Here is a 26,886-nt window from a genome sequence, read left to right as displayed (position 1 = left end):
AGTCTAGAATGAAATAGGTTGAAGGCAATACTCGCAGCCTAGAAGTCTGAATGAGGTTCCCATTCAAATGATCCTGGTTGTTTGGGGGTGGGGCGGGGTGATTAGTAAACCAACTGAGCTTACACTGCATAGTAAGCGTCTGGATGCAGCACATTTACATCTAACAAGAGACCCCAGAAAACGTGTGTGTGTTTCTTAAACCTTATGTTCCGAACAAAAGGCTATCTCAGCAACAGACAATCAGCACTGCATTGCTCCCTGGGATGCGAGCAACACACTCAACTGCACATTTCATTCTTCCTCAGCTCCCAGCACCACAAAGCCCCTACTCTCTTCCCACTCCCGGGTCCCCAGCTTGCTCCCTAGAAGGGGGTTGGGAAAGCAAGAAGCTAACGTCTATGCTGGCGCACCAGCCGCCCGCACCGGGGGCCCCCAGGCGATGCCTTCCCCTGCCCGAGCCGCCTGGGGGAGGTAGGGAGGGGAGCCAGGGAGCGCCAGAGTGGACCGCACACCTAGACACTTAGGATTTTATTTATTCACAAGGAGGCGGGGGAGGGGAACTGGCTTAATTCGGATTTCCCCCCCGAAGTTGCCTCTTCTTGGCAGATGAAGTCATTTTCTGGCTGGTGTTGGCGGCCCAGGGGAGAGTGCGGGTGAGGTCCCGGCTCCCCGGGCCAGATCTTGTCCTGCGCGCGGAGTCGTGGCCGGGTGGGGAAGGGTGGACCCGCCGCAGCTGTCGGGAGGGCCGGGAGCGGGCAGGGAGGGGCCCGCGGGCGCCAGAGCCGCGCAGCCGGGTCCCGGGCCCTCCCAGGCTGGCTGGGGCGCGCAAGGGCCGGTCGGTCACGCGTGGGAAAGAAAGGCCCCTTCCCCCCGTCCCCGCCTGCCACCCCACCCCCACCCCCACCCCCGGGCACCGCTCCCCTTTCCCCAGCTTGGGCCGCCCGGGTCTGCGGGCAGGGAGAGCTCCGGGTCCCCGCGCGCGTAATCATGACCTCGGGGCCCCCTCCGGGCCGCGTGAGCGCGTCGGCGAGGCTGGGCGGCCGCCGCGGCCCCGGCCGTGTAACATGACCCGAGCGGCTGGCCGGCCAGCGCGGCGCGGCCATTGAGCCCTCCCTGCCCATGAATCTCTGGCGCGTCTCTCGCTCGCTCGCCCGCTCGCCTCCCGCCTCCCTTTCTCCCCCTCCAGCTCCGCGGGCTCCGTGCGCCTCTCCCTCTCCCTCCCGGTCCTCCCGCTGCCCGTCTCTCTCCACTGCCCGCCTCTCGCCACTGCCTCCCGTCTTCTCTCCCTCTCGGCAGCCTCCGTCTCTTTCTCCCTCTCTCCTTTGAAAACTGATCTTTGGCTCTTAGTGTGAAAGTGATTTGAATTTGGCTCGGCGGCGCTCTGCGCCTGCGCCCAGCCTCTGGCATGCTGGCTCCTTCCAAGCAGCTGTTTTGGGTTTGAAATTCCAACATGGCAGAGGCTGCAGTCCGTCTTCCCTTCAAAAACTTGGAATGATTTCAAATCATAGGCACCTTCACTTAACCCTAGCCTCCATTCATCAGCAAACACATCGGATCGATGCTACGCTAACCTATCGGGTTTTTGCTCCGCGCGTTCAGGTAAGAGGAGCTTCGTAGTTTTCCACCATCGGCTTAAATTTTGTTTTTGTTTTTGTTTGTTTTATTTTTTAAGAATATAAATACATGCAAGACCCCTAATAAAAAGAGATCTCCGAGTTGTGCCGTAAGCATTAAATTTGATTTGCACTCGCTTCTATTCTGTACGCCAACCTGCTGTCTAATTTCTCTGTACAAAGTAGCCCTGAAACATTATAATGCATATTTTTGCTGCTTAATCATTGTAACAATAGTATTGGATTAAGAGTTCGCGATAGCAAGAATCTCGTTTTCCGCTATATTGGGCTTACTTATTACTATCTTTTTACTTCAAAAATAAAAAAAAAAAATAAGAAAGCGGAGCCATAGGGTGGGGCTAGACTTTCTTCGGGAACTAACTTCTAAGTAAATAAGAAGTGTAAATAAGAATCTTGCTCACACAAAAAGTTGAGGTTAAATTACAGTCTCGTGGCTGGGGGAACGTGAGAATGTCAGAAGATCGGTTGCAGAAAAATGTAAGCACATCATCTTGGAGGGGGTACAGCGTGGTGGGCGTATTGTTGGCAAGGAACGGGAGAGAAAGATGTATAATTTAATGGTATATACAATCCACTGATCCTATTACCGTCCTCCCCGGAGCTCTTGTTAGTTTCAATGGGAGTGAGTGAAATTGACATGGACTTGCATTCCTGGTCATGTGCTTTTTTTCCTTTCTTTCTTCTCCTGTGATCTGAGATCCCCTTTTTGTTGATGTTGCTTTCCCCCTTAATTATATGCATGTAGGTTAAATGAATACCTGACGAAAGGGCCCACGTTTCAAGGCAGTGACATTTGATAGCTGAGAGGAAAAGTGGCTTTAATGAAAAGCAACCTTTGGAATTCCTGCTTGTGAGAAATCCAATTCAGCTTTTTGTGCTGCCAGCAAGAAATGATCAGTAGCACCAGTGTTTATGGTACGTCAGTTTTGGAATTTACTTCCTTTGCATCTAAATAGGAAAGACAAATTAAATAGCATGATAAAAAGCGTTGAAGACGCTCCTTGGGAAGCAGATGCTTATCATGTATAATTCCTCTAATATATAATATATATATATATATGCATATTTTAATCTGTCAAAATGCTTGTTTGCTTTTGCTATCACTTGTTTATATATCAGTTTTGATTAATAGATTACTGGAGTCCACTTTTACCGGTTTTAGCAGTAATCTCAAAGTTACGTGTTACTAGTAATACACTATATAACCGCTGAAGTCAAATGGTATGTAAATTAGTTAAACTCAGTGTGGGTTTTTTTGGGGAGGAGGCTGGGTGGAGAGGGGAGAGGGCTGGAGTGTGGGGAAAGACTGCTTACTAATGAAAGTATATATATATATATATATATATATATATATATATACACACACACACACACACACACACACACACAGAGCTGGATGAAAAATTTTTTTCTCAACCTATTAATGCAATTTGACTATCTGCTCTCTGGATGATTACACTTTGTGGAGTAATCAGTTCTTCTGAGTGTGGTTTTTTTGGGTGAGTGAGTGAAGGGGTATCTTTTACATAAAAATAAAAAGTATATATTTTTTGATTGCTTTAAGTCCTTAATGCCTGAAACAGTATTAGTTTCTTTTTCCTTGCCATTCACTTGTCTGCCTGTCAGCGCTTTTTACTTTTAACCTGTGACAGAATTAAATAATCAAGCACTGAAATTGACTTTGTTTGAAATCGCTCTTTCCTCTTTCTTCACAAAAAAAAAGAAAGAAAGAAAGAAAAGACAAAAAAGGAAAGAAAGGTCAGATAAATGGAGTGAGAGGGGGTTTTCAATAGCTCTTGTGACTGTGCTGTGTGTACACTTTGTGATATTCAATTAAGACGAATAGAGAACAACAACAGCAGAAAGATGTTAAAAGTATTTTGCGTAGCCACAGGATATGTCCACTTTACACTGGGTTGGTTTTTGTTGTTGTTTGTGTGTGTGTGTTTTCTTTTCTTTTTTTTCTTTTTTCTTTCTTTCTTTTTTTTTTTTTTTTTTTTTTTTTTTTTTGGTTACATTTATCCCACCACCATGCATTCACCCTGCAAAGACAGAGAAGGAAAGGGAGAATATGAAAGAAAGAAATAGCAGTGGGGCCAAGCTGCCAGGGGTCTATAATGTGGCCGTGGTTACTGCTCTCTCATAACACAAATGTGAATGCAAGGAAAGGCACTGCAAGAGCCGTTGCGCGACATGCACTTCTGGTTGGACTCTGGTGACTATTGAGCTAAACACACACTGCTCTCACACTATAGAAAGGATTTGAATTTTGCATTTGGAACTTGTTGACTTTGAAGCGATCAATAAGAAGACTGTTTATTTTAGATGCACATAATTTGCCCTGAGAAATGTTTTAAGGAGGAGAGAGCACAGCTTTTTTTCCCCCGGAGCTGTTGGAGCGAATGGGATTGCCAGATGGGCGATTTCCCTCTGTGATGTTAAAGCTGTAATATATATTCAGAGCAGATTGGGCTGCTGCCTGTGATGAGGAGGATATTACATTTATAAATTTTAAATCGGAGCTCGGACAATGTGCTGAAAGCAGAAATTGGATGGTTTGACTGTTCACCGTATTGATACTTAAAGGTGATTTCTGGGTAGTAGTAATAATAATCATTGCAGTAATATGTAAAAAACACGTTGGGGTAGGCAATCATGTAATTCACGACATTTAACAGCAGATTTAAGTGTGTAAATTGCCCCCCTCCCCTGTCCCTGCTTACTATTAAATAATAGTCACATCATTTATTTCTCTGCGTTTAAATGCTCGCTGTGCAAATGATGGTCGTGCAGGAGCCTTATCACATACCAGAATTCTGAGGAGCAAAAGTTTATATCTATCTCTGTGTCTGCCTATAAAGTAGATCCTTGTGTATATGTATAAAGTGCATTAGTGGTTCCTATTTTGTAATTCTGTTACTCTGATTATTTTTGGATTTTGTTGGTCTCCAGTGTGTGGCCTAAAGGAACCAGAGCTCCAAACCTAAAAGGCTGGGAAGGGGCAAGTGCTCACACTTTGCCAGCTCTGCTGTTGCAAATTAAAAGTGTGTTGTGGTCAGGAAATGAAAGCTACAATGTCTCTTTTGAACAAGTCGTTTATCAAGAGAAACATCTATCAGGGACTGCCTTGTCACGTTGATTCTCTAAAAGTTAGGTCCGAGGTGGAAGCTGCTTTGATGTTTTTGATCCTAAATTTAATACAACTGAAAAAAAAGCAAGGATATTATGACCAGAATAGATATAAAAAAAAAAAAAAAAGATTCCTGGAACCAACAAGATCTGTTTGTTAGTACTGTACTATGTGTGAAGTTTTTTTGGACATGAGAGTTGAAAGGTTGAAGGGGAAAGCCTAGCCTTCATAAACTGATAGTTGTTACATGTTTATAGCTGGCTTGTTGGTCCACAGGGACGGTTTGAAAACAGATTGTTTTAAAGGGAAAATTATTCGGAGAGGGGGTTTTGCAACAATATGCAGAGAATCGGAGTTGTCATTCATTCAAATTTTAGACTTGCCCTCTTCCTTTCATCTTCTCTTTTCGTCCTTTATTGCTGTTTCCTATCATCATTATATGGGTGACATATCTGCTTTTCTTTGGGAAAGAAAGATTTTTTTTTTCTATGAAACCCATTTCCCAAAACGTGCTTGCTCACATCATCTTTATTGTTTATTAGTTGTGCATGTTGGTGGTTATCAGTGTAAACTGCATGGACTCACTCAAGTCTTTTGGAATTTCAGCCTAAAAATAGAGGTAGGTAACACATCAACCAGGCCATGTATTCTTGAGTACTGAATATGTTGCATGCATTATTCAGATTTTGAAAGGTACTGTTAAGAAAATGACCAATTAAATGTTTATTATTTTTATTTTATTATTATTATTATTATTATTATTATTATTTTATTATTATTATTTTTTGTGTGTGAAAGCAGTTAAACGCAGCCTGCTTCATTGTGGGAGGCAAAGATATGAGAGAAGTTTTCCTTCCTTGAAATAGTTTTTGGATACTTGTCTTACACTGCTGTGGGCCACTTGGTTTTTCATTTGGATCTATCAACAACTAGGCTCAGAGACCTCGAAGAGTGTGGTGGGAGTTTGGGGAAGTGTAATACTTGCTAATTAATCATGTCCGAAATGAAAGAATCATAGCAGGGTAATAAAGTCTCATTGTTGTTTTCCTGGAAGAGGGTAAGACTTCTGTTTGGAAGCTGTGTTGGTGAGTTGACTTGCTTTTTCTCTTCTCCTAAAAAGATAGTTTATAGAGTCTCTTTGGAATTGTTTCAGGAACCATTTTTTTTTCTTTTTTTGAAAACAGAATATTTTTCTTTCTCCTGACTGTACAGAATCAGTGATATTCTTAAAATTATCTCTGGTACCTTCTGAGTGAAAACAGAGATTTTTTTTTTTTTTTCCTTTGGTTGAAGACTCCAGTGACTGAGGGTCCAGTAACTGGTTTTTGGTTTTTTTTTCCCCCTATAAATAGAAAACCTCTTTGTTGTTTTTATTCATGTCAGGCAGGAAATTTGAAAACCTTTTTGTAGGCAGTTACTTCTGATATACATACAAGAGAGCAGATATTTTATTAATTCCTTATAGATAGTATAAGAGTATGACCAGAGGGGAGGAAAGTAGTGCCTCCAGGATTTGGTAGAGACTATCTGTATTATAACTTGACATTTCTAAGACAGTTTAAAGTATTTGCCACCTGAAAAGACATATAAGTGTTATCATTATAGGTAAATTCCTTTTTTCCCTGAGATTTGGTGGTTAGCTTTTGGATTTTAGTATTTTGTTCAGTTTATGCATGGGGACAGAGCCTGAAAGTTTACGGGCCTGCAACATTTTTTTGGAATTTTCATCTCAAGGTGAAGACGGCTATGCTAATGACTCCCTATTTTTGTCTGTGAGTGTTTAGATGCCTTGAATGATTGCCTAATTAAGTAATCAGTTTTAATGGTCTGAAATCAGCAGAATTGCTAGGTATATTTGAAACAATTGCAGGCTTTTATGTTTTGTATTTTACAGTTTGTTCTCAGAACCTTGGTTAATAGAAATGTTTGCTGTTTTGCCTTTGATCAATATATTCTCGAGTACAAATATCTTATACTACTTTTATAAAGTACCACATTTATTGTTGTAGAGCAAATAAATGTAATTACCAGGAATTTAAATTGATTTATAAATTTTTGATTGGGAGAAATTGTTCTATAGACATTTGTATGAAATATTGACTTATGTTACTGATCGATAAGACTTGATTAATCAGCATATCTGCTTTTTTATCTTGAGTCATTGATAAGCCAGAATAAACAAATGGCATAGGAAGCAAGGCAATTTTTTTTTTCTTCAGTTCAAAAAACCTTAATTTAATCGTCTGTTTCTTTGGGGGTATTTCTGGGCTAATGTTCCATTAAAATCAGTTCAACTTAGAAATTATTTAGGGGTACTACTTAGAAGACTGCAAGTCCAAAAATTATTCTATCTTCAATTAGCTGTCTCTCTGTGTCTCTTTCTCTTTCTCTCTTTCTCTTTCTCTCTCTCTCACACACACTATAGCTAAATTTTTATCCCTATGAAAAATGAAACTTTTTTTTTTTGAAAAACAAAATAAATGCTGCTTTGGCAAGTGCTTTTCATGGTTAGATTTTATAATTTTCCTCCTTTTTTTTCCTCACCTTGAATTTTTATCATTAGCTTTTTTACTCACAGTAGAAATTTCAAGCATCGCTGCTTTGACATGATTGCTGATTACTGATCTTTTGGTATTTTTGACGTTATCATTCAAATGGCAATTTTACTTGAAAGATGCTTGCTGCAAGAAATGCAGATAGCGGAAATAAGAGGTAGGCAAGAATATGGTAAAAATAAATTGTCCTGCTAAGTTTGAGGCAAATCAAAGCAGGTGGGTCTGCTGTCTCCTTAGGGCAGCACCACAGATGCCTGCTCCGGAGCCCTGTCTCAGCACAGCACATGCGTACCATACCTGTTGATGAGGGTCTTGGCTAAGAGACTGAGGCGGCAGAAAAGCTAGGTGATCAGAAACCATCCAAACATGAGCTATCGTATGGCACTTTCTGTTAATAATATTTACATATTTTATGCAACAAATCTGTTTGTTGTCTTCTTACTTGAATATTGACACTTTGCTTAACATTGCATATGGTAGGCTGTTGTTTCAGGGTATATTGGAAGCAGTACATTCAAAGGAGAATTTCAATTAAGATGTATTCATGTTAAATATGTGTACAAATGGATGTGTTTGCTTATATTTGGGCCACTGTGACTTTCACAAAGCATTTACAGTGTTACTCTTCCTATCATTTTCGAAACTGATACGTGTCGAAAGTAGTATGCATGCGTGGTTTATTCTATGGAGGCCCAAGGTTAAAGTGTTTTCACCCTGCAACCCAGCTTACGTATTTATATTTTTAGGTTGAGAAATCTTTGTTAGAAAGTATTTTTGTATGATATTGGGAAATTTGCTGCTTATTGGAATTTTGTTCTCATTTTCAGTCAAGAGTAGCTTGGGGTATTAAAAGTTATTAGTGGTGATATATAGCTTACAAAGAATATTTTCTTAGTGCAGAATGCAGAATGTGAAATACCTAGAAAATGTTTTCTTCATATCGAAAACACCTTTACTTAGTTCCTTTCTTAAGAGCTTTGACTTCTGCTGGTAATGTATGGATTTACTCCATGGCACTGGCTGATATATTGCTGACAAGAGAACAGAAACTCCATTTTCTTCACCCGCCAAAAAAAGAAAAGAAAAAAATCTCTCTCTTTCTCCCCAGATTCAAGTAATGTTTGCCATATGTCAATTGGATGCTTTTTAAGCCACTGACAATTGATTAAGTGCCATATTCATGTGACCATAAACTCATCTGAGAGTAAATGACCTCCACTTTCATGCTTTGGCTCATAAGGAGGTATCATTCGTGGAAACAGTAACATTAAAAATACAAATTTAAAAGTAGTGTAATGTGAAGCCATGGGTTTCCAGATGTAACTGTAAACTTTTTGCTATTCTTTTAATGTATCTTTACCATCAGCATGCATTGTCACCTTCACCTAGGGCTGGCTACATAATTTCTGGGGCTTGGTACAAAAATACGACGTGGGGGGCCTTGTTCAAAATCTGTTAAACATGTGAGACAGAAACAGCAGAGTATTATACCAAGTGCGGGGCCCTTCTGTGTGGGACCCCGTGAGCCTACACAGGTTGCAGGGCAATGAAGCCAGCCCTGCCTTTACAGCCCACGAACTTTCATTGAGGGCCTGCTTTCTGGGAGTCACTGGGTTTGCTACTTAGACACTGACTATCCCACAATTATTCCATGTGCCTCTACCTAAAGAAGCACTGATGATTACTTAGTAAGAGAATCAGTGGTAAATGGACCATTGGGTATCTTCTGCTCTTTCTATATCTGAGTTGGTGACAGAAATAGTTGCCTTTATCTCATGTTGCCCCTTGCCTGATATGTGCTCCATATATGTATCCCATAAACTTTTGTGCAAATATTCTTAAAAGGAGCCCTGTGTTTTGGCGTTGTTTGCGTATAGATGCGTACTTAAATTTCTATTCCCAGGCTCAGAATGGTTGGGTGGGAAGATTTTGGTAGGAAGATTTGTAGCAAGAGCCTGGGAGTTTCTCTGTTGTCAAGTCCCACCACTAACCCACCTAGGTTTCAAGCACAAGTAAAATCAGTATTTCTAGCGTCGAATCCTAAATTATCTAAACATACCGAAAATCCTGACCAGTGAGAAATAAAAGCACAGCTCAGTGAGTGCCATTCAGACAAAAGGGGCCAAATGCAAAAATAATTACCTTGTTATAACAGTAGCAGCATTGATATTTTGACATTAGGAAGTAGCATCGTAGCTATATAAACACGTGGTGACAGCTGTGTTAAAGATGCAGAGTAACTTCCATGCAGTAGCATCAACCTTGTGGTGTGTTATATTCGAATTGTGAACTTGGTTTCTGACCCCGGAATGAAATTACCCCCTTTCCTTGAATAATAGAGTCACTAGGTAGGACCGCTTTCTCCTTTGATTTGAGCCCTCTGTGTGGAGGGGTGGACAGGACGTTTACATTGTCACTTCCCAAGATGCTTCTCAATGAGATCAAGCTCCATATTGAGATACCTAAAACTAAATTGTGAAGTCAAGCGGCTTTTTTTTTTTTCAAATCAAAACTGAGATCCGATGGAATGTCCAGCAAGTAATGGATCTGAGTGCACTTCAAGCTCCACCATTTATTTTCAAAAGGTATTTCTCACATCAGATGACTCTGCCAGGAAAGGAAATATCAAAGACCTCGGAAAAGTAACTATTCTTTTTTTTTTTTTTTTTTTGTAATCCAAGACTGGGGGGAAGGTGGGGGGCTTTAAAGACATTTCTGAGGAAGAAAAAAAAATTGAACTTATTTTGGATGCTTTGTTAGACTTTGTGGAGAGAAGTACTACATATAAGACCCTCTAAGAAGAAAAATCTTTGTCCTGTGTAATCACAAGCCATTGCTCTCTCGGCAGATATGTACTTCGATGAAAGGAGGCTTGAAAATAACTATTACAAGAGTGTCCCATTTAATTATAAATTCACTATGCAGTTTAGAATTTCTTTTTGCATTAAAGGCATTATAAACTTGTCATATTTTGATAGTTGGTTAGCCAGGATGCATGTTGTGCAGTGTTCTGTAACCTACCTACAAAATCTGTAGTGTGATTTAAATCGGAACCTGTCTTTTCCCGCCTTACTCCTATCCTTTACTATATTATATTTTCGCAATAAATGTCTGGCCTTAAAAAAGGATTAAACCAGGAATCTGGGTAAATGTGTGGCAATATAGTGCATTGTTATGCCCCAAGTAACTGTTTTATTTCCCTTTTATTCACTTCTCTCCCCTTTCTGTTTCAAATTGAAGTTAAGATTGCAAACTCTTTCTCTTAGATCATATACCTGAGTGATGCTAAATTATAAATCTTAATTAGGTATGATTCACTGATTTTAATCTCACAAGATAATTATTCTGAATAGGATAAAAGGTTCCCTTCAGATTGAAGGCATTTTCATTACAAACCCCATTTAAGATCAAACAAAGACCATTAAATAAACAGAATACTCTTATTCGTGTAAGCCTGAGAGTTACTATTTTTGAGTTTAAGTATATGAATGAAGAAATAAAGGTACGGATAGGGCAGTTTTAGTGTTTGCAAACTTTAAGTGCTTTTGATAAATTTTACTGCTAGGAATTACATGGATCGAAAGGAATCTTTTAGATAAAAATTACAGTTTTGATTATCTAAATGGAATATGCTCTTGAGCATGTGCATAGATACATCTCTTTGTGACGGTATCGATGTCAGGGACACTTTTGGTATTTCTTTATGAGTAATTAGGTTAACGGGGTTAGTTAGAAAATGTATCCTTTCCTGGAAATGAAAAACTGCATTCAAGCAAAGGTAAAAGAGTAGAACATATTCATGACTTTAAGTACTTAAAAAGATATTTTATGAGTCATTTGGAAGAGTAATACCCAATATGTAACTTGTTAAGAATAATAGCCATTTTTACTCTTTAAAGCATATCTATATTAAAACTGACTTTCTGTTCATGAGTTGCAAATCTGGAGTCAATTTTAGGCCCAATTTACAAAAGATGTGGGTCTAATCCCCTGCCTGGATCATGGTATCCTACGCCAAGAGTGTAGGTGTGAAATTCTTCTTTAAAGAGAGAGAGGTTTTCATTTGCATTATTCAGAAGATTTAGCAACATTTTTGAGGGGAATACTGATGTGACCCAAATGGAGACATTGGGACCCTGAATGACCTATATCTTTGTCTGATGAACTGGAAACAAAAAAAAAAAAAAAAAAAAATCACCACCTTTGGAATTTTATACTGCTACATGAATAAGTACTTATTCTTTCTATGGAAAGATTTTAAATGTACTAAGAGTAAGGGCTCCCTAATTGGAAAAAATATGCTTTATGTAATTATATGAATACCAGTCAACTAGTCACCGATATGAATTTACTTACGATGGGTATGATAGTTGCACTAAATAATCTTACTCAGAGTGGATGTTGAGACTGAGCTAGTGTCTCTCGAGAAAAAGAAAAATTCTCTACATATGCAGAATCCCTTTTGGGATTTTTTTTTTTTTAACATGAGCATGAAATCTTAATCAGTAACATTTAAGCAGTTAAAGTATTAGGGAAAAAATTCTAATTTGGAAGTTTTTTATCATGCTTTGTTCTTTGATTAAGTCCTTAATGAATTCATACAATTTGTTAATGGTTGTTTTGCTTGTTTGTTCCATTTTTGTGTTGTTTTATTTTGTCTTAAGATCAAAGTAAAACGACCATGACGGGAAACTATTTTGTACTGTTTGTCTTGAAAAATATCTAGTGACAACACTACAACATGTAGTATAGATTCGCTTATAATGATGGGCAAAAATCCACAATTTTACCCCAATATAATTCTGTTGTTCTGAAATCTACCTTACGAAAATGCCACCATTCCTAAGCATATGGTAGGTATTGTTGATGTATCCTTGTAATGCACATGTGTACCTAAATACATATATAAATATATATATATATATATATATATTTGTATTTAACTGTAATTTCTAACCGCCGACTCTGCAGGTGTCCTTGTGCTTGGGGCCAGGGAGAGCAAGGTTGTCCACCTATCTTGATATTTGTGAACTTGCCCGGAACCTTGCTGCCTCCTCCATTCTCTTGCTGCTGGGCTCCAGTTTGACCCATATCTGTGGACTGTTTTGAGGAGCTGGGTTTTTGTTTTGTTTTGTTTTTGTTTTTGTTTTCTGGTATTTGTCTGTAGGGCTGGTTATTATTTGATCATCTGGAAAATCAGATTTCACTGGAGCTACTAGAATGTGATATTTACACCATGAGGAGGTCGTTTGAATTAATTAAGAGGCCGTTGAGCCGTGTGGTGGGAGGAAGTAAAGTAGCATTTTTTGGCATGGACATAAGGTGAAAGACAACTTGCAGGAATGGGGAAGTGGCTGAAGGGAAGTAAATGGGGGACGCTGTGGGAGGAGAGCTGAGGGTTAGGACTGTCTTCATGTGACTGTTGTTGAAAACAACACTGGCAATTAAAAACTCAAACCCTAACATCATTATGTGAGAAAACCGATCGATTATTAGAAATTAGTGACTAGTGCAGGTTAAATAGCATGCAGAGCTCCAATCTAAACAAATTGTATTCCCCTTTTAAAAATGACACATTCTGTATCAAATCTTGAATATGTGGTATTTGTGATCATACAAATTAAAAGAACTATTCCCCTTCTTTTCTCCTCATAGTTTGAAAAAGGGTAAGAAATTATACATGCCTTTAAGGGTGATTCATATTACTCTGAGACTCTTTCTCTTCCGTCAACATACTCATTTGGTTAGGCTGCAAGGGACTACCAAAGAAGATCCCCTGAGGGTTGAAGTATATCTTTTTTCTGGCTTCTTTTGGAAAATAATGCATTTATTGCTATCACAGGTGTTCAAATCATTAAAGTAGATGTATGACTTGATTTGATCTGAGCAAAGTTTAATGATAAGTTTTGTATCTACCCTGTGCTATTCTAGCCATAGTTCCATGACCAAAAACAAACCAAACAAACAGACCTGCCACGGCTTTACCTCAGACCAGTTAAATGGAAGTTCAGGAGGTGCCAAATTTCTTTTAAACTCTCCCAATGAATCTGATGTAAAGTTGAGATTGAGAACCTCTCGTCTAAACCAAAAATTCGTTCATATCATGGGATCCTAACCTTTTCGCTGCTTAAAAAGATCATTATTCCTGTTGGAAGACAGAAAATCAGAGCTAATCTATTCAGAATTGAATGTACTAACGATATGTACTGAGATGGTTCACTCTTTGGCTAAAGTTCAACAACGATCTACGGAGAATCTAAGGAACGTTCCCACCATGCTATTGAGAGTACCTCAGGAAAGTGACAGTGGTGAAAAGAAGCGCCAGCAGAAGCCAAGAGTCTATCCTATTTGTAACCCTGGGTAAGTCACTCAACCTCTCTGAGCCTCTGTTTGCTTTTTCATAAGAGGAGAGTTGACCCAATGACTATTCAGATTTTCTCCAGTTCTATAGATTCTATGATGCATTGGCCATGGACTAGTAAACTTGAGTAACTTGGAACCTTGCTAGTGGGCATTGGCCAGTGAAAAAAGATTTTTTTTTTGTTTCTCTTTAAGAAACTACAGAAAGTGTCTTGGAAATAATGTAGGAAGCTCAAGGACCATTTATCACTCTGTTAAGCCCTTCAGGGGGGATGGTAACCATTCATTAAATATGCTTACTAATTGATTGCGAGCAAATGTGTCAGCAGTTCTGCTATCTTGAGAGTTGATGAGTATTAGTTAGCCAATGCTTTTTCCCTGCAAGAGATATAAATAGACTGACAAGCAGATTAATTTAAGCAGTACTGGAGTTAGGGACTTCAAATCCTTTTTAAAATGTATATAAATATACAGAACAGTCTGAAATTTGAATCAGATTGGAAGCAATTCCATCTTACCTGTGCTCTATCTCTAACTTGTCCATATTCATCTTCTTTTTACTCCCTGGAAAGCTCTTTTCCACCTGTTGAAGTCCTGTGAGGACTTTGATATCTAACTCAAATGTTGCATCGTCTATGAACTCTTTCTTGAGCCACCCTAAGCAGGATGCATTTCAATATCTACTTGATATTCCCTAAGCACTGTTAAAAAAAAAAAAAATCTCCTTTCAATCAGTTGCCATCATCTCTCCTGTACCGTAGATTGCTAGACATTTGTGTTTCCCATTTATGAAACTGTAAGCTTCTTGTGAGCAAAGCACAGCTAATTCATTTTTTTTATTTTTAATCTTCTCAACATTCCTGTATGGTGCAAGACCTATATTATGTGTTCAATAAATGTTTGGTGAATTGAATTGATAAAAGCATAAGAGACTGTCGCTTGGTTAATCTTTTATTAATCTTCCTTTAAAAATTGGAAAATACTTTTTAAAATATTTAAAGAACAGATATATTAAAATTGTGTATTTCATTTGAAAAGTGAAATTTCCGTATTCTTCGTGTAATTTAATTACCAAAGAAAGACTTTATAACCCTGAAAAGTAGTTTTATAATCATATACCTAAAAAGGAGCTTGCCATCACTTATTCTATTTTCATATATCTGGAGAGGAGAGTATTTAAACTACTTTATAAAAATAGAACATTCTAACGCTATCTTTAAAAATCTTACAGAACAAAAATCCATAGCCTATTTTGATTATGAAGTAGTAACAAATGGCTTCAAATCACTATGACCTACATATTTTTTTTTTCCTTGTGTGTTTGCAGTCAGAATAAAACTGAGGCTTCAGAATCATAAAATGCTAGACCAGGAGACTTCCAAATCAACCTCTTGCCAAAATAGGGTTGACTGACAGTTGGTTATTCATCCTTTGGTTGAACATAGGAAATCAGACCTCCTAAGGCATTTCTTTCTGTTTTGTCCTCTCTCTGATAAATAATCAGTGTGTAAATATGTGCCCCAACACTCAAACGAGATTTCCTTGGGACTATGATGGTACTGAGGGTGATAAGATGTGAGATGCAAGCTAGTTGATCTATAGTCGACATGAGAAGTTTCATTGACCTTGTGAATGTCTTTGGTTAACGTTTTATTTAATTGACATATTTTTGTTTTATATTTAGTGTTTGACACTATTACTTTATTTTGTACTAAATACTGGATAATAAGCAATTTATCTAGGGTTGCACCCAATGACCCTATCCTCTAGTGGTTTCTCTGCATTGCCCGTCAGATTTGTGTGCTTATGAAGGGTCAGTTTCTTTCTCAAAGCTGTCATTAATGTTCTAACAAATAGCATGACCGAATTTTCCAAGGGAAGTTCGATTTGATCAAATCGTTGAACTTGTAATGAGTTAGTCGACAGTATTTTACGAGATTTCTATTTTATATTTGTGTATTGGAACCTAAAGATGGATGTACCAGGGAAAAGCACTTGTTCACCTTTGTCAAGGAAATCAGGAAAAAAAAAAAAAAGACAACAAAGGCTCTATTGTCATTCTTTTAAAAACACAGTTTTACTAAGGAAACCTGTAACCTTTACTGAAAGCTCACTAGTTTTCTTTTAATTTGGGCCCTTCAGATCTGAAAAGTTCTAGATGTTATCTTACCACTTCATATTGAAATCTAGGTTGATCTCATACACTCGGTAGGGAAGAAAATATCTGCCGTGCTGATTGTTCAACCTGGATTATTACAAAGACATGCCATTAAGTGCGCTACAGTGGACGGATGTTGCTTGGTTAATTGCATGAAAACACTCCATCTTCAGCAGAGAGCTTCACTAGTACAGAGGATAGGACATTGGAGAACAATAAAGATTTTGAAACAATTTGAAAAGTAGCAGAAGCATTTTTGCGGTTGGACAAAAAACAGTCTGCTTAGTTCCTTTGTTAAATCAGCTCTTCTGGTGTTCTGGAAACCATTCAAGAAGCTAAGCGAGTGAAAATTGCGTAAATATATAAGTTAAAATCCACGAGATTGAGAGTAACAACTACGAACTGAAAATCCGTGTATGATGGTGGCTTGCCAAAAACTAGACTAACCCAAGGGAAGATTTAGAAGTCGTAGCTTAAAATTCTACCTGGTTGATCATCAGGAAGTTGGGAGAGTTGATTTTAAACTAACGACATAAAAATACCGTTCAGGTCCTTCATGCCTACAATATCAGCCTTTTTTCCTTTAGTCCTCCCAGAGAAAAGTTGGGTGATTCCCCAGAGAGAGCAGTGATATAAGTCGGTAGCCACAGAATATGAGCCATGGTTAAAAGTCAGTGATCAATAGTCTGGTTTTTTTTGTTTGTTTGTTTGCTTGTTTTTGTGTTTGTTTGTTTGTTTGTTTGTTTTTTGGCCCTCATAAGCCTAGTTGAAAGTTGTCAGTAACAGAATTTTTTATTAGGCCTAGATGTGGCAGTTCTTGACGAATACGGAGCTAAATTTGTCCTCTTGCCTTAAAAATCTAAAAATGAAACATAGACTTATTTCAAGTGAATACAACTTTGGGCGTGTGAGTGTGTGTGAGCGTGTGCGTGCGCGTGTGTGTTTTTATTCAGCAGAGCAACTATGAAACATGACAGAATTTCCAGCTCTCTCATTCTGAGTGCCCAGTTGGTAGCCCCATAAGCACCTAAGTGAGCTGATTTAAATCTCACTCCAGATTCTTAACTAAGTGGCCCGGGTCTTTCAGGGAGGTGGTACTTCCTTGTCCCTTGGGGGATATGTTTGGCCTGATAGTTGAAGATTCAGTAAACAAGCTTTATGAGAAATTAGTTAAAACTGAAATTGCAAATGGGTCATGAGGTAGAGTTTACCCGAAAATGGTTTGAATATATTTGTCACATATGCATGAAGATCATTTTTTAAATGGGTTATTTTTGTTAGTATAAACACTTACCACAAATAGGCCACTTAAAATTTGCGTTCCTGCTAGGATCCTTTCCTTTGAGTGACTGACCACGCCTTCTTTCAGCCCAGTCTTTGTCCAGGCTTTGGTTTAGTCATGCACATGTCCTTGAAGAAATGTAGCATCTTTCACAAGATTTTTGTGCAAGTGAAATCAGATACCAGTTTTTATTGCAGAACCCAGCCTCCAAATGTTTCTCTTTAAAGACATTTTTAATAGAAACAGTAAGGTATAAATCATTTAAGCAATTACCTGGACATTGTGGAAATGGGGCTTGGCTTGTTCTGTAGCCCCAGATGTTTCCAGATTCCAGTAATAACCTGGTCCAGATATTTACAGCTTAATTTTCTGTGCATGTGCACTTGTCCACAAATGGCTCCTATTTCCCATTTTCTGTTGGACAACTGGGCCACTTAGAGGGGAAGGAAGTGATTTCAGCTTGGGCGATGACAAACATTAATGGTTATAATAAGTTGCTTCTAGAAACTTTGATCACTTAAAAAAAATGGAAAGGCTAAATCTTAGAGGATTTTATACTAAGAAATAAAATAAATTATTCAAATGGCATTTTCCTTTATGGATGGGGATGGGGTGAATAACCTCCCCTCATTCCTCAAAATTATATTTAGCTTTGATATACTATGTGATAAAAGTGATTTTTTTTTTAATGCGTCTTCTGGCACTGGTTGGGTTATCACGCAGGCTGCTAGTTTTCCTTGCATTACCATTCCACAGTTTTTCTTGTTCTTACTATAAACTAAACAAATGGAAAATAATGATTGGTAACCATCTGCTGTGCAGAAATTTCACATAGAGCAGTTAACTCTATTTTATAAAACAAGACCAAATGAGTGGATTATACTGTTGCCAGTAAATAGCAACATTCAGTAGAGCTTCCTTTGGACAAAGCAGGAGCAGAGGGAGCCAGCATTTCATTATGGGAAGTCAGTTGTTTGGGCTGTGGGGCTGGATGTGCCCAGGCATTTATGTGTGTGCTTGTGTGTGCATCAGTGTGTGTACTGCATATATGAGGGGAATGGGTGTTTCCTCTCTACCTGTTCCTTGCCCTCATAATTCCAGTCAAGTAACTCGGAGTATTGTGGATGCAAACAAATCAATCCGATCACATCATCGTAGCTCCTTTTATTTGCTTAAAAAACAAAGTCAAAATACATAAAACCATTAGAATAGAGATTTGTCAAGGTACAGAGGCTTCAGATCAAAATCATGGTTTCCAAAGCTGTGCAAATTATGGCTAGTGGCTAGCCAAGTTAGCTTTAAATCATTCTCTTGTCTTGTCTGAAGAATACCTTGCCTGGAAATCAGATTGAGTATATGTCCAAAAGATATTGATAGGCAATGATTATTCATATAGTTGCTACTGAAGTATGGATGTTGTATTGAGGGAAGACATATACGAGAATAGACAGAAGTAAGTGGTTACAAAGAATTTATTCAGATGGACCAGGTAAGGCCTGATTTTATAGTTGTCCATATAATCAATCAATCACTCTCTCTCCTGCTCCCCCCCCCACCCCCCGTCCTTTCTCTAAAACTGGCTAATATATCAGTATACATAGATACTCAAAACACACACATTCTCTCTTTCACTTATTTGATACTGAGATTTTGCCATAGAGCAAGAAAAGTTGTTTAAAATGGGCAGTATATTGAGTTCAAAGGACCCATACAGTTCATAAATTCTCTGATGTCTACTGGATTTTTCATCAGGGAGACTTCCAATAAAAATGATCTATTTTAGAAATAATATTGTTTAGTAGGTTGAAATGTGGTGTAATAAAATTAGACCTTCAGTCTTCTAAAGTTACTACTTAGATGGCACCCTTGGGATGGTAAAATGGCTGTATAAGCAGATGAATCAGACAGTTCCACTGATGGGTACATTTGTCAGTCTCTGTTACAGATATAATATATTCTTATATCTGTAATCCTGACACTGTTACATCCAAATGAAATCAACATGAGGTTGTCATCTTTAAGCAAATATGTTAAGTGTTGTCTTTTGTGCTTTGGATTTGAAAGAAAGGGGCCCAGGGGAGGCAGCATCATGCAAATGGAACAAATCCCATTTCTTCTGAGCTGTGCTGTTTTTCCCCTCCATGGCAGCTGGCTGTGTTATCTTTGTGTGTTTCTCTGAGTGCTGACAATTCTTTCAGTGATCTAAGTTAGGGCACATTAGAAAGTGGAAGCAGCTGTCTGTCGCTATACTGAGAGACGTGTTTGCTGTACTGCAAAGATGAAGGACCATGAATCCTTGACACACTCCCCCCCCCTCCCCCCTGTACTTTCCAACATGATCAACATTCAGACGCACAGATTGTCTGCTTGGACAGTTTTTTGTTCTGACTGACAGCATCTGGCATAGAAAAATTTAAAAATACATAGCATGCCATGCTTGGAATTGGAGCATCCCTTCTTTATTAATCTTCTCATTTAAACCATTCATTTACATTTCAAGAAAGGTTACAGCTTGGTATGGTTGAAACGTTGATTTTTAAATGAATAACCTTCTAATGAAATGTCTTGAATGAGTACCAAGCAGCTAGTGTTCATTAAAAATTACACCCGATTAACACGGCCTTGAAAGCCTGAGAGGAAAGGGATTTCTTATTGTTTTAATCCACAATGCTATCCAGTGTTTACCTTTCTGGCACAAAGCGAGTAGAAATGATGCCTGTACTCGCAACACTTCTGATATTGAACACAACTATGATATCACCCTTAAGCCGACAAAACACTTGGCCTTGTTTAATCAGCTTTCTTTCCCTCTGAAAACCCCCAGAGGTGTGAAAAATTTTTCTAAACATCACCAAAATGTACCTCTTTCAGTCCCTCTAGGTCTCTGTGTCCCACCCCTCCCCCACCCCCCAAATACTATGTCTCTGTGCCCAAATCCGAAAAAAAGAAAAGCTTACGTGTTTTCAGACAGAAAAGTGGCAGAAAACGCTTTTCGATTAAACATTCCCTCCGACCCCGGGATGGTGGATATACATTTATTTGTTGGCATTACTTTAGTAATAAAACATAACAGTGCAAAAATTGCTCTCTTTCTCTGCGTCACATCACCCTTGCACACACGCACATTTCTTATCCATTTTCAATTTCACAGCCAACCTCAGCAACATGCTTGTCTAGCATTTATGTAAAAATAATATGAAAATTGGCCATATCAGTCCATCTGTGGACTTCAAGTCCAGGGTTGGGGGGGCGGGAGGGGAGAAGAAGAATCCTCCTTCTATCACACATTTCAGACTTTTCCTCTCACCGCACGTTTCAGCTAGGACTACCCAACTGCAGGTGTGGCCACAGTAGTTCTGGGGGTGTGTGGAGGGGGGATGCAGAATTGTAACTGAGAAAAGCTGTTCAAGTGCCAGGTAGCAAATATGTAAAGCAAGCGTGCTGGTTAACTTGGAAAAAGAGGCTTCAGAGGGAGGTTCAATTAACAGTTGTAGGCGGAAGAGGTGATGTATTTCTTCAGCACGTGTAAGAGGTCATTTGCTTTAGGATACATTTTGACGAATTTCACAGAGAAGTAGATGCTGAAATAAAAATGAAGACAGATTACAGCTTCATATCAAAGGCACTTTTACATTCTTGAAGATGAGAGGGGAAAATGGCACATTTTTATCCCACGGAGTGTATAGTATTTTTAAATGTTGCTAATTTGTGTTTTGTGAACTTGTTTCATTTAAACTGTTCATTTAAACAAAATAAATCTTGGAAACTAACATTATCTTTGGATCTGGAATCGGCTTCTCCCTCTACCCCATAACCCAGATCCAGGCTGTAGAAGTTTAGGGTAGACACTGTTTGGTGGCTGTTTTTCCTTCCTTTTCCTTTTTCTTTCCCTTCCTTCCTTCCATCCTTCTTTTCCCCCCTTCTTCCTTCCTTCCTTCCTTCCTTCCTTCCTTCCTTCCTTCCTTCCTTCCTTCCTTCTTCCCTTCCTTCCTTCCTCCCTTCCTTCGTTCCCCAAGAAGCTGATGGCAGGGAATCAAATTCGAGTTCCAGCATTTTGATTGCCAGTAAATGTTTTATAATCAACATTTTAAATATAAATTACTTAGTTATTTTCCATTTTGATTTTTTTTTAATGACCAGGTTTTAAACGTAGTGCCAATGTGCATCTGTAAGCAAACTGGGGATGGGTTAGAGTACACAATTCCCTCGTGTAAACAGCCAGGTTTAGCAGTAATGCTTTTAATCTGGACTTGTAGAGGATTCAGGAGCGTCCATAGATCTGCTCCAGTAATTACCATACCCCAAGTGGCACTGGAAGAGACATTTGCCTAAAAACTTGATGTCTTCATTACGCTGTTTACATTTTAATTAGAAACATGAAAATTACTGATTCATACAGGCAACTATAGTTTAAGTGGTTTCGTTCACCATCCAATAAATCATAAAAAAAAAAAAAAGAATCAACCCACAGTTGGCATAAATAGTTTACTAGGAATCATTCATGGGAATAATGTGTTGGCACTATAAGCTGCTTAAAATATGTTTTTATTTTACCAGAGGTAGAATTTGCATATAAATTAGAGAATGGCATTTTAAGTTGACAGTCATTTATGCAGAATACCACCCACATGCAAATACATATATGAGTGGATGTGTATACTTTCTGTGAGTTTACAGGGTTTTGCCGTATCGTGGACACGGAGATACACTGAGACTAATCTCTCGGTTTTTAAAATGCATGTCCTCTCTTACAGTCCATTCAGAAATGCTGTGGGTGTTCTAAATATGCACACCCACAAACACATCTATATATATATATATATATATTTTTTTTTTTAATCTCTTGGGCAGTATCGACTAGCAGTGGAAAGAATGTCTATTTCTTGTATGTATGTGTCTCAAGGAGTTGCTGTTGCATTTGCTCATTCGTTCCCTCTTTCCTCTTCTCCCATTCCCCCCTAACTTTTGCATGTACCTGTCAATGCTGCTGCCCTAAAACCGCTCCCACACAGAGCGGCTGGACTAAGGCAGGGGAGCTGTCAGAGTCCATTCCTGAGTCAGCAGCACGTCCATTGCCTGAATCTTGCGACAGTCACTCATCCAGTTTTCCCCTCCCCAGGGGACAAGCGTCCTCCTCATCAGTGAGGAGGAATGACCCTTCTGTCTGGCATGCTCAAAATCCCAAATCTCCCCACTTCGGTGTGTGAGTTCAAATCCCCTCTCCTGGAGGCAGGGCTGGGACTCCAGCTAATGACTCCGAGATACAGAGGGTCAGTGCACTGGTGAGCTGGAGAACTGAGGCATTGTGCAAGCCGAGTTGTACGTTTTTCCCATAACTGTAGGCTCGTCTCCTCCCTTCCCCTCCCCTCCTGGACCCTTTATTATAGATCAATATTATGCAAAAATGAACCAGGAATAGCCACAGCCATTAAAACCCATTTTTCTTTTCCTTGTCTCTGTTAGAAAGTTATTGGCCATGGCGGAAGGTGGCTCTGTTATTATTTTGTTTGTTTATTCTTTTTTGGTTGAACGGAAGCATGTTTATTTTGCATTGTCGGCCCATGGGCCGTAGGTAAAAATGAATTTTAAAGGTGTTACATAGGAGGAAGGGTCTATGCATAGGTGTTCTACTTGAAATGCTACAGCAGTCATTGTTTTAAACTTTTGAATGGGAATGCATTACACTGAACCGCCTGCTAACTGCATGATGTGGTGTCTGTATCAGACTTAAAGGGAGTAAGTAATTCTCACGAGGTGGCTTTTGATGATCATTTTTGTGCTACATGTCTGCATCTTTCGGTTTGTTTTCTTTAAAGTTCTGGGGGATTGCCAAAGTTTTAAGATGCTAATCAGCTATTTTGTCCTGTCTGCAACGTTTTAGATTTTCATGAAATGTCACTTAGGATCCCTTGCATCATAATCGAGGTGACTGGTCTGGGTTGTCAAACCAGGGCTTCGAAAAACAGTTATTAGTGCTTTACATTTACCCGGCAGAGTTCCTGAGCACATTAGTTAGGGTAATAGTGAATTCATGGACATATGCTTATTGGTTTGCTTTGCATCACCTCTTTTTTATGGGGGTGGGGGCAGCCAGGGCACTTGCTAGGTCTCTGTACTTCCTAGATGTGATTAGACACAATAGTCGACATCCGCGAGGGCAGAAACATGCTGCTTACTTGTACACATGGCAAAATTCTAATAGTTCTGTGCTGTCTGGTAAATCCTGTCTGCTTTATGCAGTGTGGCCCGAAACAGTTGTGTGGTGAGGGAAGGCTGGCTGCTGGCCAGCCATTGACTATGAAATCCTGGGTACCTGAGAGCTTATCAGTTCTTTTGCTTTGTAAAAGAAAAAAGTGATGAAAATGTTGGTAAACTGCCATGAAGGTTTAAGGCTGCTGGAACAAGATGCCGTGTAATCAGATTGGAAAATGGAGCTTGAGATTCTCTGCATGGAGAGCAGCCGTCTGTGGACCCCGTGAGCCGCTGTGCAAGTGCCCGAGCTGACCACTTTGTTAGCAAATCAGCTTGTTTGCTGCAGCAGCAGGGTGGAAAAGACCAGAGCTTGTGATGGTATGTAACGGAGGGAGAGCTCTTGCATGGCACAATCTAATCAGCTCGCAATTAGCTCAGGCTCTACGGTCACCTTCTTAATTTTCTTCTTTCCCCCTCTTTGTGTTAATACTGTGCACTTTAAACAATTAAGTAAGGGAAGTAATCCTTCAAGCAAATCAAAGCTATCCTTTAATTTTATCACTCTGCTGAAAAAGTATCAGGTGGTCCACTGGTCTTCATCAGATGCTGGAAATTCTCCGGCTTACTGTAGCATAGAGAGGGGCTTTAACCAACTGATTTTTAAGATAATCTTTCAAGTATCTTGGCAAGGGGTGGGGGCGGGGGGGGCAGAAAACGGTACATCATTTAAACCAGCAGTGAAGTTAAAATTAATGTGAGAGGGTATTGCAAATGCCTTTCGGTTTATATACAGTAGTGAATCTGTTTCATATTTTTAATAACCAGAGGCAGGCTGTGCGTGCGTGTGCGTGTGCCTGTGTGTGTGTGTGTGTGTGTGTGTGTGTGTATGAAAGAGAGAGATCTGTGTGTATATATCTCATGTATAAAATCCTTTATGCTGCTGTTTATTTAGGCATTTCTGTATGGCACCTTTATGAAGGCTCTGATGACACAGCCACTTGTACTGATAATTCCACTAGTTCACCTTTAGCGAACTTGATTCACTAAGGTTTAAAAGAACAAGGATATCATCGCTGATCAAATGTGTTACTTGTTAATCCTTTAAAATAAAATTCAGATCATGTGGGGGAGAGGTGAGAAGAGCAAAGCATAGGTTTGCAAAATCGGCATAATAGTTTTCATTTTACTTAATTCAAGGACAGAGCCTTCTGAAATACTACTTAAAAGACACCTATTTATCTAAATAAAATAAAGAAATCCTCTAATAGTATTACTTAGGCTACCTTGTATCAATTTTCCTATTCCAGAAAGCTTTTGCTAAAATATTATCCACATGCACGAATCTCTGAATGAATAGGTTTTATTAGGCGTTTTGTCACGAGGTAGAAAATGGGCATTATTTCATGAATGTTTACTTTGGAAAGCAGCACAGGGAATGATGATTGGAATTTGCTTTTAATGGTTACTAAGGAAATAATTAAAGTACTTTCGGTGATTTTGCTCCAAAATAGCTCCTTTCTGGGGGCTGTTTGTGTTAATAAAAACGAACTTAGTGATGATATTATTGATATTTGATTACATTAGTATCATATTTGAATTCCCTCCATGTTGTCAACATAAGAATTTATTTGCTTTTATTAAATGACACAATCCTACTAATGAGCTCTCTGTCTTATTTTTGCCTTCAGCAAAAAAAGTCTCCCAATTTATAACCAGTCATCTGGACTCAAGGTTTTTGTTTTTGTTTTTCAGCTTTTAACAAACAATTAAAAAAGTTTAACTGTTCATGTATTAATGCTGCTTGAAGGATAGCATGGCTTCCATTTTGCTATACTCATTTTGATTATATATCTTACTTCTGTATTTGGAGGAATGATTTCGGTTTGATAGAAAATGAAAATAGTTAATATAAAGTGCATTCAAAATTAGGTAGGCTTCTAAGTTTGCCTCAGGGTTTTGCTGGTGTTGCATCCATGTGTCCTTTTGTTGTATTTTGAACTTTTTTTTGTTGTTTTTAATTAAAAGCACAGATTAAAAGAAACATATATCACCTACACACGTCTTATGCTGCGAAGATTCACTTTATACTCTTTTAGAGGACAAACTTCATTAGATATGCACTTACTGTACATTGGATTGTAAATCTTACAATTTAATGGTAATTCAGTGAGCAGTTATTGCTTCAGTGGCCTTTTTTCTTTCTTTTTTGTCCCATCTCACTTGTGAAATAGGGTTACCCTTTACAAGTGTCACATCCATAGATTCATCTTTTGTACTTTGTAGTTGTTCCTGGTGCATCATTCTTAAGTTGAAAAAAAAAAGGCAAAGTGATGGAGGAACCATGTGGTGGGGTGGGGAGTGTGTGTGTGTGTGTGTGTGTGTGTGCGCGCGCGCGCACGCGCAGGGCACGGGGGCTCTAGACCGAGGAGTTTCATGCTTATGCCAGAGAGAGAGAGAGACAGAGACGCAGAGACCCAGAAAGATGCAGAACTCTGGCAAGAGAATAGCCAGGAGCGTTAGCATCGGTCTAACAGATTAATCCCTTTTTCTAAATAGGCATTTCCTCTAACCTCATTCTCAATCTAATGTGCAGTTTTTCCATAACAGATTGCATGCTGCACTTGAATTCCTGGAAGTAGAAATGGTATCTGATGGGTACAAGTCTCCCTGCCTTGCTTACACGATTAATATTCTTATCCTTTTTAGCCATTGAAATACTTTTTTTTGTGGAAACAATATACACATTCATAAAGAAATCATAAAGGGATTCTCCTTTTGAAGATAATCAGTTCTTTTCAGGAACTGCAGGTTACATGGCGCACAAATGAGCTCTAAGTGGGGGGATTTAAAGTCCTGCTACAGCATTTAATTTCTTGAGGAAAGGAGTTCAGTTCAAGGTTAGCCTGTTATTGTGGCACGGGCAACTACTTCTCGCGTCCCCGTTCTTCTGCCAGCAGTACTGCACAAAAGGCAGTCATTTTTATTTAATACGCAGGGAGGTATTAATCACTGCAGCATTTTCTTGCAAAAATTTATCTTATCATATTCATTGTTTCACTACCCATGACAATAATAGGTGTTTAATTACTCAATAACAGCCGTTTATAGATTCCATTTTTCCTGCGCGCTGGACAATTGGTATTGATTTTGTACTTTGATGCAACACGAAACTGTATTAAACACAATTAGAATTCCAAGGCTGGTAAAATGTGCATTTGTTATGGTAACTGGACTTGCTTTGAGAAGCGACAAGCGCCTTCCAATCCAGGCAGTGCCTTTGGAGTGAAAAGGACATTTGCTTTTGCTGCAGTCCTCTGGTGAAAAATGAACGCTCTTTTTCTCTCGAGTTGGTGTATATGTGCACGCACGCGTGTGCACAAGTGCGGAGATTTTAGTTTTAGTGAAGCAAGAAAGAGTTTGGATGAAATGAAAGGATTTGAGACGGATGGCCGTTTATAGTCCGACAAACCATTGTGTGTAGGTGAACACCGACTCCATGTAATCTTGGGATTGTGTCTCTTTAGTTAATGCCGGAGGTCGTTATTTTACCAGTAAATAAGTTATTACCTGGGGTG

The 26,886-nt window shown here is 39.0% G+C and overlaps 1 protein-coding gene across 1 annotated transcript in view; it reads left to right on the top strand.

The window, feature by feature from the left end:
- The first annotated feature begins 1,423 nt into the window (after positions 1–1,423).
- The window catches only part of FIGN (fidgetin, microtubule severing factor), a 128,724-nt gene continuing 103,261 nt past the window's right edge, over positions 1,424–26,886 (top strand). The window contains 2 exon segments of the mRNA XM_042994574.1: positions 1,424–1,599; positions 2,380–2,549. Of these exon segments, the coding sequence (XP_042850508.1) occupies positions 2,525–2,549 (25 nt within the window). The 5' untranslated portion in view covers positions 1,424–1,599; positions 2,380–2,524.

Source organism: Panthera tigris, chromosome C1 (genome assembly GCF_018350195.1).
Source record: "Panthera tigris isolate Pti1 chromosome C1, P.tigris_Pti1_mat1.1, whole genome shotgun sequence".
In the NCBI taxonomy this organism is placed as follows: Eukaryota; Metazoa; Chordata; class Mammalia; order Carnivora; family Felidae; genus Panthera; species Panthera tigris.
Note: the sequence above shows the minus strand (reverse complement) of the source record. Positions and strands in the feature narration are given on the sequence as shown.